The following is a 15,256-nucleotide window of genomic DNA, read 5'->3' on the forward strand; positions in this document are numbered from 1 at the left end:
TCAACACAACTACAGTTTTTTTATAATACACTGCAGTTTCCTTTCAACTGCAGTTTCCTTTCAACACAACTACAATATCATTTCGATATAACTACAGTTTCATTGGACAATATACACTCAAAAATGTGAAATTGTTATTCAGTTTCATTTTATATGCACTGCAGTTTCATTTCAACACAACTACAGTTTCATTTCGATATAACTACAATTTCATTCGATAATATAAAAACAAATGTGAGACAGTATATTTTGAGATGAACTGTAGTATCAGTTACGGAGCTCTGTTACAACTTGCGGCAGCCATTTCCCCTACTTACTGGAACGGCGTCGTTTTGTAACCATGGTCGACAATGCATTGTGGACCATGGTCCACTGTATAATGATTGTCCCTCATCAAGTGTGAACGTCATATCCTCAAAGCCTGAAGTTAAAAATTTGAAATCAGGAATGAGAGTAATGATAAAGTCATTAACCTCGTAATTCTTGCTCATCACCTTAATTACCGTTTCCGAGTCTAGTTTCATGATCAATCTCCGGAACCCCTCTCCTGGTTGGTTAATAACATGTTCATATGAAAACGACGTGTTATTCATGTGTAACATTTTCTTATAGAAAAATATACCCACAGTGCAAAGTAGCTCATTGACTTAAGACACCCTATTATACAACACTATAACACTCATTTGTAAAGTTAATAACCATACTTAAGTTAAATGGGCAAGGGTATATATATAATAATAATAATAATATAAATTACTATGATATGGACTATAAAAGTGGTTGAGGAAAAACATTTCCACAATCGATATTGTATTATGTTAAGCATCATTATCATCAATCAAAAAACAGGTTTTTGTCTAGTTTAACGTTGATTATTTATTAATTATTCTTTGATTGTGGAATACCATATAATTTTTAATATTTAAAAAGCAAGACAAGAAAGAAAAATGGACAAGAAGCACATGGAAATGGATGATAGACAACACCTTCACTTGATGGCGATTGCATGTCCCTTATTAGCTTCTATATATTCCCAAATTATACAGTCAAAGAGACCAGCTTGGGCATATCCCATGGGCTGCGCCATGATTTTTAAGTGAATATGACATGTTTTCCTCCCTCATTTATAGAAAAACATTACTTTTCGTTGTTTTAAGTTGAGTTAATTTCTTTTTTAGTCTTTCTTCCAGGAGGTGACAGTTCACTTTTAGTGTTTCTTTTTCAGAATATTTCTTTTGGTCTTAGAATTATTGTGACATGACTATTTTTTGTTCTCGTCAACGAAATTGTTGAAATGTCATTAAATGCAAGGACTCTCAGGCCATTCGATTCACTTTCCGTAAGTGACCGTTCAGGAGATAAATGTTATGGAATAAGTTATGCCAAAGTATGTTGTAAATTAAACGAAGTTACCTTCCGCGTGTAACTCAGAGCGATGACCTTCCGTAGGATTCTCAGGCCATTCGATTCACTTCCGGTAAGTGACCGTTCAGGAGATATATATATAAATGCTACGGAATAAGTTATGCCAAAGTACGTTGTGAACGATGTTACCTTCTCCACGTAACTCAGAGTGACCTTCTGCAAGACTCTCAAGCCATTTGATTCACTTTCCATAAGTGACCATTCAGGAGATAAATTCAAGACATTACGGAATTAATTTCAGATTAATTCCAATCTTAAATTTCAGAATTAATTTCCTGGTAGTGGATTTGAGGGTTGTTTTGAAGGTTACAAAACAAGAAATGAATGCCATGTTTAATGTTATTGATTCCCACTCTCCTACAAAACACCTATGTTGTTGGCAAAATGGTTTATATGCTGGTTCAAATCTCTCAACTTTTTTTTCTTTTGTTTTTTCTCAACTCTCAAGTCCTTTAATTTTCTACGAAGAAGAAAATTTCTGCCAACAAATTTTGTAAATTCATATGGAGTGCTCTACTTGTGTTCTAGTTCGCCGGGCTTTGGGTTTGAGTGCCCGAATACCAAGGTCGTAGTCCGTTTTATTCTAGGAGACTGACACCACACCACTCCTATCACCCTCGGGAGGTGGCGAATCGGTTTTAAGGAGGGTGTGTGTACACATGACTCGGATTTCTGCTTCTTCTCATTAGGTTAAAACATCATGTTATAAACCCTTTCTCGTTCATATATTTTTATATATATTGTTTTTGGTTCCGTACCAGGTGTTTTGGTGGGGTTAATTTTTCGTACATTAAATCACGTGTACTAGTTTCGTACTAGTTGTGGTGGGATTTTTTTTTTTTGGCAAAAATAAATCCCTATTTTCTTATATATAATTCGTATATACATGTTTGTTATTTTAGTTTTGTACTAAAATTATTTGGAATTAATTTTTTAATTAAATTCCATATTCTGATAAATATATATTATTTATATATTTTGTTTATCGATTTATTCACGAGTTATTTCCAACAAACCAGACTTTGATCGAGCCAGGGAAGTCTCAATGCAAAGCGGGATTAAGGTAGCTTCATATTTACCATCAATACAAAACCAAATATAATTATTTTATACCCTGAATTAGACCTTGATCTAGTCACGAACGGACGCATATTGTTCTACCAATCTGAGTTTGCTGTATTTGCGTTTGATTTACAATTGACACAAAAAAAGTCTGTATAACAGATGCAGAAAGCTGTTTTTTTGTAGTAGTTTGATACTATTAAAACCAAACTAAATTACAATGGCAAGCTAGTGTAGTAACTCAACTCATACCTCCTAGCTTTCAATTTGCTTTCTTGCTAGCTTGCTGGTTAATGAAAGCGCGTTAAAGAGAGCAGCTGGCTAACCATGCTCAAAACGTTAAATATGTCACATATATTTCAATTAAGATGTCAGTTTGTGGGGTATAAAAGTGTATACAAAATTCTATCAAATTCCTATATCTTCAATTATAAGTTACGTACTGAGTGGTAAACCTATGTATTACGGTAAACTTTGAGTTAATGCCACTCCAAAAATTGGTCAATTTTAACACCATTTTTTTTTCACTACTAAATTTTCTAAGGATTTGTTTGGAAATCAAAACAATATTTTTTAAGGAAAACGATGCATTTTTCAAGCTCATGTTCTAGTGTTTCACCGAGAGTTAAGAAAAATGAATTTTCTTTTTTTTTTTTTTTTTTTTATGGAGATTCGAGCTTGAAACAGTTGTTAAATTAACTATTCAACTAATGTAGTTATAAATATCAACTTCAACATAAATTTTAAGATTATCTCACGATTGACGGATTAAATATTTAATTAATGATATTAAAGATCCGATTTAATAATTAAAAATTTTACTCATTAATCAGAAGATCTTACTCATCTCACAGCGTTACTGTTTTTTCAATGTAAATATTTTAGCATACGCGTATGGCTCCAAATTCACGCGTTTGGATAGGGGCCCACAGCTCAGTTCCATTATTCTAGTATTATTATTATTTTTTATTTTTCTTTTTGACTCTGCCCAAGTGCCCAGTCATTTTATTTACGATTAGCTGTAACCCAAAATTTAATTGATCATGACAATTATTTATTTATTATTTTTTAATTTCTCCAATCAATTCCCCCAGTAATATAACCAGTATCCACATTCCACATTCATTGGCCTTTCCAAAATGCAAATTCCTTTGATGAGGTCATCGCAATTGACAAGCGAGTATTACATTAATTAATAATTAATTTGAATAATTAAGTTCCATACCTTCTTAACATACATAAAAGAAATTTTTGAGATAATGAGTTTGGGTTGATCACAGGGTTTTTGACTAGGAATGTGGGTATATAAAATTGCTTATAAAGGTCTTCTTAACTGATAAAATTAGTATTTTGTTACTTAGAGCAACCACAATGGTAATTTTTATGACTTTTTTTGGGATTTAGCAGAGAGAGAGAGAGAAAAGATGAGAGAGAAGAGAAGAATTGGTCCTACAAGTTTATGTTTTGAGTGGGATTTGTACAAGACAAAGAAAAAAAGAAGAAGAAAAAGAAAGAGTAATATTCATTTACTTTCACTTTCTACTAAATTTTTTACTCCTTATTGAGGTGTCATGTTCTGATTAATAAAAAACATAATGGGCTACTGAATTTTTTATTCAAGCACTTTTCTTTACCCAATAAAAATTGTGCACATAATGGTCGAGAATTATACTTCAAAGAAGTACATATATAATTTTCCAAGAAGAAACTAAGCTAGTTTAAAGGCTTTTTAGCCTTATGTTTTCAGTTTTTTTTTTCCTTCTTCCTCCTTCATGTCTCCTATTTTGCAAGAAAAAGTCGGACAAAAAAAAAATTCAAGCGTTGGGATTGTCCTTAGAGCAACCTCAATAGCTTTGTTTTTTGTCCTTAGAGCAACCTCAAATGCAAGAAAAAGGGAGAAAAAGAAAAAGAAAAAAAAGGATTGACAACAAAATTCTTTTAAAAAATAATGAAAAAGTGGAAAATACGCTTCCAGTAGAAGTGTGCTGTGCACCTGCCCAGTAGGCATGTGCTGTTCACGCGCCTACTGGGTGTGATTCTTGTGCTCCACGCACATGACTACGTTCCCTTTCCGTTTTCACTCTTTTGGTGGGCCTCACAAAAAATTATTCTTGCAGGAAGAACTCTTATCTCTTCTCTCTCTCTTCCGCATAAATCATGAAAACTGTGAAAAAATCACTATTGTGGATGACTAAAAAAAAGTAGCTATATGTATATATGAGCTAGTTGTGTATGTATCTAAATTATTAAATTACATAACTGACGTTGCTTGAATTTATTTGTCTTTTTCTTATTTTATGAGTCAAAGTCATGATAAATACCCATTACAACTTTCTATGAGTTACACATAGCTAGCTTGAGATATATAAATAGCTAAAATAATCCGCTCGTCAGAACCGTCAACATAGTTTGGTAACTGCAATTTGCTGACTAATTCGCTAACCATTAATCGCTAACCGCCAATTGCCAAACAATGTCATAATATATTCTATTTGAATTTTAAGCAGCGGTTGGTTTAATGAAAAACAGTCAATAGGCTCCTGACTTAATAATAATCAAATAGAACTATATGTATATAATTAAAATTAGCACACACCCTTTTGTGGTCTTGGAGGGCCAATTAAACTGATAATTAAACAAAATCTTCTCAAGGTCAAGGGGAGGTCGAGCAAACACACGTAGTCACGTAGATCAGACCCCATAAATCAACATTTAGACTAGTATTACCTGTGGAAAAGGATTATCATATCAAATGACAATACAAATTAAATTTGAATGACAAAAACTGGTTTTGCAAATATACTGTGTGCATCAAGCTGTGGAATTGAAACCAATCCAATGTGGAAACTGCAAGAAAAAATTGAATAATCCAGAAGGAGACAAGCAGCTAAGGACTAAAGTGCCATGTGGGAAGCGAAGGTCACAATCTAACAAATACAAAATATTAGAAGATGCATGTTCACAGCACAGGGAGGGAATTTAATTGATGAACAAAAACAACAAAATAATGTAATGTGAAAAGAACATGGAGGATCCTCAATCCTCAGCTCCCACATACATATTTTAGCATAGGATTTACTTTAGGATTGACGTGTTGAAAAGATATCGATACATACAAGGTATGTAAGATACAAAAAAAGTGGTCAGAATTAAGGACAAAAACATCTGCTGACTGAAACCATGTTTCATCAATCGACCACTTGGAATGCTGTTTCAGTATATTCTTCACGTGCCTCCAACAGCGAGTACTAATTCCTGTTGAGGATAGATAACCAAAAAGTGGCTCAATAAATGCCATGGCATCAAGTTGTTGGGTCTGGATGGAATGAATAGAAGTAACTAGGGAACTATATGTATATATAATGTTGCTATTAATTTGGAACCAATAACTCCCAACCATATATATATTGTTAAAAATTATGCACCGAATGATTGTTCAGTGTGTTACAGTTGAAAGGATTAAGGATATGTATCATTAATTCATTTATTATATAATCTTGTTTGATTATTTGCTAATAACAATCATTATATGTTAGATCTAAATATAGTCTGACAATACTGAATAGAATCTACGAGAAACCTAACATTGTAGTAGCGGAAGCAGAAGCCATTTTGATCTATAATCATAGTTGATATCTTGATGTGTAGCCTCTTGAACAATAGACCTGCAAAATAATGTTAGTCGTTCTGTCCCTCGACTCAAAATCCTAGATGGTATATTGGTATTTTTCTTAGTATGAGTACCCTAAATGTTCTATATAATGTATATCCTATATCCCATCAATATAGGTTTTATACTAGGCCTGTTTGACTAATAATTTCTAGTTATTCAGTCCAACCAAACTAGCTACTTAGTAAAGTTAGTCAACTTACACCACTTAATTTAGGATCCAAATATAGAGAAAATGGTCAAATAGACCCTCGAACTTTACAAAAAAAGTCAATTAGACCCTTAAACTTTTTAAAGTTGCAATTAACCCATCGACATTTTATTTTGGTGCAATGAAGTCGAAAAATCGATGACTTGTTATAATACGTCACTAGGGTTCTGACATTTCCGACCACAAATCGATCAACGCTAATTGCCAGTCACCATAGAAGAACAGAGAAAGCAACCATTTCTGGTCGGGTTCTCCGGATTCTTCTACAGTGACCAGTAATTGGCGCCAGTCGTTGGTCAATTTATGGTTGAAAATAGTGTTAGAGGGTTGTCGAAATCCTAGTGACCCGCTATCACAGGTCACTAACCGGTTTTTGGACTTTATTGCACCAAAATAAACTATTGCTGAGTTGAATTGATTGCAACTTTAAAAAGTTTAAAGGCCTAATTGTCTTTTCAGGTAAAGTTCGAGGGTCTATTTAACCATTTTCTCCTAATATATAATATATTATTATACGAAAAAATCTTACATTATTATCATGGTTTTTGTGACGGAGTTGGGGTCTTAACTTGATTGCCATATCATTGATGTTTTCATTGAAAGACTAGTGTGTGGTGGGAAATGATCGAATTACCTGGAAGAGTGCTATCCAGTGGTGCTTGATAAGGTGATTAAAGGGACCTAACTAGAGTCCAATGTGAAAGTTATATGAGTGAAGTCATCCACTTGTCCACTGCCGGGTAAGTAGAGGGGGTGGCCTAGGAAAATGCTACCTGGTGCTTGATAAGGCCCAGTGTGAAGTCATGCTATCTAGAGCGAAGTCGTCAACTTGTTTAGGGCCAACTAAGAGGAGGGAGTGACTTAATTATAATTAGGAAATGGCTTCATGGTGCTTGATAAAGTTCGAAGTGAAGCTTCTATAGGGAAAAAGAGCTACATGGCTAACAAGAAGTCGAGGTATGAGCCATATAGAGTGGGCCACTGTGGATGTCATAAACTTCTCAGGGGGTGAGCAATGATATGATCCTATGTCGACTCCACAAGAGATTGTGGAGTTGTAATTAACTTGGAGTCAAACATACATTCTTGAGCTAGCTTTTGTACTAGAGTTAGGGTTTTGACTTGAATATTGTATTAACAGTACTTATAGTACCAAGTACAACAAAAAACGACATCAGATGAAAAAGTGATACTATGAAGTACCGGTATCAAGAATACTTGATAAAATAAAAATGATATACTGAATTGTACTCGATACAAAAAACATCATCTAGTTTAAATTTATATATAATATCATCTAGTTCTAGATACCAAATTGTGTATCCCACACAACAACATGGAGGGCGGGTGAGTATTAGGCATCATGTGGGGGGTAAGATGGGCCATTTTTATTCCTTCCCAAGCAACCTGGCATATGGATGTGTTTCCATTTGTAGCAACCACCATAGTTGCAAGATGTGAAAATACATTTAAAATGTTTGAGTCCAAACAAGATCCCAAGTTTCATGTCCCATATTAAAATGCATGAAAATGAAAGATACATGGAATTGAATTAGATAGATGTTGCCCACTATATATTTATACTTCCCTCTGCATCATCATCATCATCATCACACTTGTTGTCGCAACATTTTATCTCTTTGATCAATAACTTTATCCATATCATTAGCACAACATGTGCCAACATTTTGTATTTTTAATTTATTATATATCCATATTTTTATTTGATTAATTATATATATATTGATGTAGTGGATTATTTTTATCTTTATAATAGTAATAAAACAGAATGGGGTTTGGGTAAATGATTTGGATCATCACTGTAATAATAATGATGTTCTAATTCAATTTCTTTAAAAAAAAAAAAAATTCTTGTTTGTCTTGCACAAAGATTGATTCCCCAATCATGGCAACAAACCCCACTTTGATCTTTCCAAAATTTTTTGTTGATAATTCATTTTGTATGAAATCTTTGTAGATATCAATACATTATTACCAGTAGGGTTCTTTCTTTTTTTTTAAAAAAAAAAAATTACCATGTTTTTTCAAGTGCAGTATGGCAAAAATTTTAAGGATTCTTATTAGATGATTTGTTTTTTTTTTTTTTGTTTCTTTTACCTCTAAAAACAATAAAATAGGTATAAAATTTTTTGAAAACAATAAAATAGGTAATTATATTTCGAAAATGGAAGAAAAGAAAAGAAATAAAATATGCACTCTCTTTAATATGAGAATTATTTCAATAAGGAATCAAGCCTGCAAACCACACCAGGAGACCTTGTGCAACAGAGTTCAATAGAAAAGATGTTGACAAGAATCAAAATATGACTTTCTGCTATGAGAATTATGTCCAACCCACTCAACCAACCCTTTTGGACCAGAAAAGTATCTTCTTAATGTTAGGGGTTTTCATTTAGTTTTGTTAATTTCTAACTAAGTTAATTTTTTAAAAATTTGGTAAAAGCAAACATTGAAACGACATATCTACTCCAAAACTAACTGAATTGAATATTTAATTTTGTAGTTAATTCAATTAACTAACTGAATTAATAGAAGTGTTAATTCCATTTTTTTTCCAAAATTTATAGGTAACAGTTCATTTTTAATTTTTTTTATCAAAACATTCTTATTTAGTCTTAGTATTATTGTGACATGATCATTTTTTGTCCTTTGTCAACAAAATTGTTGAAATGTCATTAAATACAAAGAAATTTAGATCATTTTTATACAAAGTATGTTGGCCCACTATATTTTTTTTGTTTAATTTTTTAAAAAAAATCATAACTAAAGACCAAAATGCAGTTGTATTTATCGACATTTAAACTATTTTGTTGATAGATGATCAAAATGGTCAAACTACAATAATACTTGGACCAAAAATGAATATTTTGATTAAAAAAAATATTAAAAGTAAACTGTCACCTATAAATCTAAATCAAAAATGGAATTAACTATTAATAAAAATTCAAATAAAGAGTAATGGGTTAAATAATGAGCATGTGCAAATTGGAATATAGCGCTTGTGCATATAATATTATTATAATTTATATTTATGGTGAACTTTATTTTTATTAATTCAATCTAATTAACACTCTAACCAATTTTTTAAAAGTCTAAAATGGATTACCAAACTGAAGTTAATTTGGTTAATTAAACTTGAATTTTGGTTCGGTTGGTTAATCGTAGCAAAATTGAAAAAACAAGTGTACCTCGACCTAGCAAATTTTTTAAAAAGTTCAGTAGTAGCATATTCATTGATTCAAATAATAATTTACAACAAAGAGGGAGACATACAAATTAAATAGAAGAAATTTGAACATAGCCCCAATACCAAATGAAAAGATATAATAATAACATGATATTTCTTTGGGAATGGAGCAACCTTAAATCTCTAAGCCAGCTGTCCTACCCAATAAAGGTGCCTACAATCCAGCGAGGGATTAGTCACTGTGTCAGACGGTGGAAACCCTGGGCTACACCCAAACAAATACCATGATGTTTGATTCCATGGAATATATTGGAATGGAATGTCATTTGATTCCATAAAATAGATTCGTTCCTCTATTTGGTTCGATTTTTATAGTAAGGAATATAATTCCACACGATAGATTATTCCCTTTGTAATGAAAACAGTCATTCTCAATGCCCCTTGGTATTAGTTATTCTTGACATAGTAGGAATAGTTGTTTTTTTTTTTTTTTGTTAATCGAAAAATACTCTTATAAACCATCATATAAATACATGTATTTTTAAGTCTCCTTCAAGCCCTTAGCCCCACAATACATAAGTATCTATTTTTGTGAAATTGTCTGCGCGTGCACGCACACACACATGTATGTATGTATGCATGCATGCATGCATGCAATACAGTCATAGAGGAATCAGAGAAAATCTCCAATTAGTGTACAATGTATGTGTAATACATACACACACGAAACAACATCAATTCATTTCTTATTTGATTTTGAGTAGGTGTATTTTGGTTATTTAAATAATATTCATTTTCTATTACTATTTGTCAAACTAAGCACAAAAATATGATCCCCTTTATACCCATTGTAAACCCAACAATAGAATAGTATTCATATTCTATTCATTTCTTATTCCATTCATGTTGAAATTCTAATTCCATTTATTTTGATTATTTGAACCAAACGCCAAAGTGTTTTCTTCTTCTTCTTCTTTTTTTTGGTAGATTGTGGGATATATATAGTTGTGCTTTTCTAATAAGAATTATTGGCATTTATAAATTGATTTAACCATCAATCACCAATATTGTGTATAGATTTTTTTGAGTGACAAGAGAACTCCGCAATGACTACCCAAGGGTATAGACTGGATCAATTCTACCTTGTTACGCTAACTGGCAAAGAATTAGGATGCGTTAAATCAACCTAGGTTGACCAAAGCTGACTAGTTCAAACAAAATAGACTGAGTTGAATTTATTTCTTAACAATTCCATATGGAAATTATTATAAATGTTAATACTCAAAATAATGTATTAGTTTGCTTCTTGCTTTCGAGGATTCATACCTTAAAGAAACAAAATTAAATGCATTTATTTATTTTAATTATTGTATATATATAATTCAATCCTAACATGCGACAACAATAATTGGACTAAATACCCAAAGTTGTTATAAGATTATAATAGGCATTTCTTTATTGGACTATATAGAAATGTTGATTGAGGTATGATTTCTCTTCACATGGTAAATCTATGGGACTGACTTTAAAATTCTTTAGGAAAATTAAAGAAAACCAATAGAATGGGATTTTATTGCAACAAAAGTTATTATTATAGTCACATTACTTGAATTTGGTCTGTCTCTCAAATATCTTTATTCTTGTAACATAGTTAAGTCATAATAAGCCAACTGGGAAATATAATTAATGAATAGAGAAACAAACAAAAGAAGGTCCAAGATACCCCCCACCCCCACCCCCCAAAACAACACACACCTAGGTGGGGCCCACTGTTAAGTTTTCTGGTTGACAGAGCAGACCAAGATGGCAATGGGGAGAAAAAGGACTTTTTTTACTGCATGTCCCTCTCAATGGAGCCAACTACTTAAACCCCTCATATCCCTCCTTGCCTTAACCCTCTCTCCTTGAGCCACTTCACTTCCCCTCAACACAAACAAGAAACTAAACCATAAAACTCCCAAAACCCTCCTCCCATTTTTGCATTTTTTGCATTAGCATTCCACAATGGCACGAGCACAACAACGTTATCGCGGCGTCCGACAAAGGCATTGGGGTTCCTGGGTGTCTGAAATCCGTCACCCGTTACTGTAAGTTACAATGACTTTTACTTTAGTTTACAACTACAGTTTAACATGTTCGTGTCTACATTAGGGTAGTTTGAAACGTTAATGAGTCTTTACAAGGTAATGGTTCAATTCTGTGCCCAGTCAATTGGAATGGTAACAGAAATGTGCGACTGCATAGTACCATTCTGTGACCAGTCAATTGGAATGGTAACAAAAACGTGCGTCATCAGACTGCATAGTAATTGACGTTAATGGGTGTTAGTGGTAACAGGGGTATTATCACACTACATAGTAGTTGGTGTTAACTAAGTGTTTGGTTTGCAGGAAAACGAGAATTTGGCTAGGGACATTTGAGACAGCTGAGGATGCTGCAAGAGCCTACGACGAAGCAGCAAGGCTAATGTGTGGTCCGAGGGCGAGAACCAACTTCCCCTACAACCCAAACATGCCGCAGACAACCTCGTCCAAGCTACTCTCCGCAACCTTAACAGCCAAATTGCACAGATGCTACATGGCCTCTCTTCAAATGGCCAAAACATCATCACCACCACCTCAAACTCCACGAATCGCGCCGCCGCTTCCACAAAACCCCCATGTCCCCGCCGCAAATTTCGCCGTCTGGTCGCCCCCAGACAAGCCGCAGCCGCCGCAGACGGCGGCAACCGCCGCCGTGGGCGGCGGAATTGGAAACACAACACCGCAATTCATAAAGCCTCTTGAAGATGACCACATTGAACAGATGATTGAGGAGCTTCTTGATTATGGGTCCATTGAGCTTTGCTCTGTCATTCCATCATCACAGCCCATGATTTAATCATTCTTTCTGTTCTGTTCTGTTCTGTTCTTCTCCCACCCACCCACCCACCCACATTTTGCTAATCTTAACCCATTCTTCTTCTTCGGAGACTCCATAGCCAATTCCTATCAGTTCTCTGAAATCTGCAGATTACAACTTGCAGATTCATGATCTGATACATGAGAATTAATTATCTTGGGAGACTTGTAGTCTGCAGTCGTATTATTAGTATTACCAGGTTACATTTCCTCTGTTTCCACCCCCTAATTGGGTGATCATCATGTATGTACATATATATATATTTTATATATATTAGTAATACAGGGTACTCTGTTATCAATTCTTCCAACTTTAATGGTAAGATTAATTATAATTATCACTGTATGAAATCGATATATTTATTTATTTACCTTATTATTGTCATCTGTTTACTAGGGTTATAGGCGGGATTTGCCCATTCACGCACTTTTTGTATAGTGTATGTGGGTTTTGCTCGTCAACCAAAATTGATTAATTTATAAGCTGTAAATTAATGTGAAGTTATACTACTTATTTAAGGCAATATCACTATCAATGCAATTTTGTGACAAATTATTATTATTATTATTTACAGAGTCTTGTTCTTACTAATATCAACTTCATTTGAACAGGGGGAAAATAAATAAATAAATAAGTAAATAAATGGTGTGTAGATTTAAGAAGAAAAAGTCTTGATATTTGAACGCAAATTGCGGGCAATTTTTGGATCAATGGGATATTCCGTATTCGGTCTGCCTGTGAAATTGAAGCATTTGACCTATTCTGTCGTTTAAAGAAAATAACAATAAAACAAGAGTGTGTCTATCAAAAATATTTATTGATTAAAGTGCCCTTAAAAAATAAAATAAAATCACACTTCTGGCCTGGGTAAAAATATATATATTTGGGTCACATTTGTGTGAGTACTTCTCACAAATCTTTATCTGTTACTCTGTGAGACAGGTTAGATCGGGTCGTGTCAATAAGTAAAATGTAATATTTATACTAGCGAATGTAATACTAATTAGGAATAACGTATATATTACTTATAAAGAAAAATATAATACTTTTGATGAAAAAAGTAATACTTTTATATCAAATCTTTTTTTTTTTATTTTAGTATTACTTTCTCTTGATTATCTCTTAAATTTGTATATAAGGCTCATTAACTATAAGGTAAATACATGTGATGTGGTAAATTCTACCAAGTATATGTATTTATACGTAGTTGGTGGTGTATTGGAATATAAGCGTAAGTCTTTTGATACAAAATAGTGGACTAGGGAGAGAGACGGTTGTGGTCGAAGGTTCCCGAGTTATTGATAATATGGTGTGAACTTCCCAAAAGTTCCCTCCACAATCGTTTCGCGAGGTATTTATAGGAGATTTCAAAGAGACACATGCATACCAAGAGGCTGGCATGCTAACCACGTGTCTTACATGCATGCAGCGGTCTTGGGCCGAATAAATAAAGCCCACGTGTCACGATATGCCTGTTTTGCCAGTAATCAATGGGCTCCGGTTAGGCTGCTGTAGACGGAGGAAGGGCTCTGGGCCAAGCTCAACTTCTCAGGTCGGGATCGAGCACAAAAGGGAAAAAGCAAATGCTTCTTAGGCCCTATAGGGGATAATACTTAGGTCAGGTCAGTCATGTGATGAATTCTAGTCAAATCAAGTCAGTGAATGTCCATCACCACGAGATGATCCATATCCGACCAGGTCCCCCGGGATGAGAGGGCCTGTAGATTGGGATATAATTCCCTATCAACATTTAGTTTCATAATCATTTTTTTTTTGTTATAGATATGATCATTCTACTTATTGTATAAATAAATCTCAAATTCAACTAGAAATGATGATTGCTCAAATTTTTAAAGAATCAATGAATACTTATTAATTTATCCATAAATTTAAATCAAAAATATTGTTTGAAAAGCAAAAAGAGAAAAAAAAAATTGTTTTAACCTACCAAGTGCCAACCGTATTTAGCGCGTAATAGGCTAATAGCATTAGCATAGGTGGTGGCAAAGATTTCTTCGTGGGAAATTTCAAATGACAGAAATTTGAGACGAAGGATATGTGAGATGAAGAGGCAGATCAGAGCCGCAGTTGGGAGATATTCTTTCACATTATAAATCTCTCATCTTCTTCCTTCTTCCTGCATGGCCACTGGCTGCTGCATCTATTATTTGTACAAACCTAGAAGATATGAACTGGAGGTGATCGAGGTTTGACTATTACATTTTGGGCAAGTACCTAATCCCAAGGTACTCATCATCAATCCTATCAACAGTTCAACACTTGTAAAATGATAAGGGGATTCTAAGAGTAACATGAAAGAGCATTCACACTAGTTGAGTTTTACATTATTTTTAAGGTCATGTATAAGAGAGACAAAAAGAAAGGGAAAAACAAAGAAAAACAACCGCTTCAGTCAGAGTGGCCTAACAGAGTCGTGGGAAACATGTACCCACGGGGGCGCGATTTGAGCCTTTTTTTTTTTTTTTTCCTTCTCCTGCAAAATCTTTGTATTTGCAGGAGAAAAGTTTCTCCAAAAACTTGGCTTCCCATCAGTTTTGTGCTTGAAAAGAAAGTTTTTTCTCTGCAAAAAATCATGAAATTTTTTTTAGTGTGGTTGCTCTATGAATATTTTGTTGGTTTTTTTTTTCCCCTTCTCCTGCAAAAATCTTTGTATTTGCAGGAGAAAAGTTTCTCCAAAAACTTGGCTTCCCAATAGTTTTGTGCTTGAGAAGTAACTTTTTCCTTGCAAAAAATCATGAAAAAAATCTTTGGGTGCTCT

At 33.6% G+C, this 15,256-nt stretch overlaps 1 protein-coding gene across 1 annotated transcript; it reads left to right on the forward strand.

The window, feature by feature from the left end:
- The first annotated feature begins 11,474 nt into the window (after positions 1 to 11,474).
- On the forward strand, positions 11,475 to 12,814 carry LOC116023111 (ethylene-responsive transcription factor ERF003-like). The gene is made up of 2 exons (XM_031264084.1): positions 11,475 to 11,663; positions 11,967 to 12,814. Exons 1-2 carry the CDS (start codon positions 11,581 to 11,583, stop codon positions 12,454 to 12,456), a joined length of 573 nt encoding a protein of 190 aa, XP_031119944.1. The 5' UTR covers positions 11,475 to 11,580; the 3' UTR covers positions 12,457 to 12,814.
- The last annotated feature ends 2,442 nt before the right edge of the window (positions 12,815 to 15,256 follow it).

This window comes from Ipomoea triloba, chromosome 6, assembly GCF_003576645.1.
Source record: "Ipomoea triloba cultivar NCNSP0323 chromosome 6, ASM357664v1".
NCBI classification, from domain to species: Eukaryota; Viridiplantae; Streptophyta; class Magnoliopsida; order Solanales; family Convolvulaceae; genus Ipomoea; species Ipomoea triloba.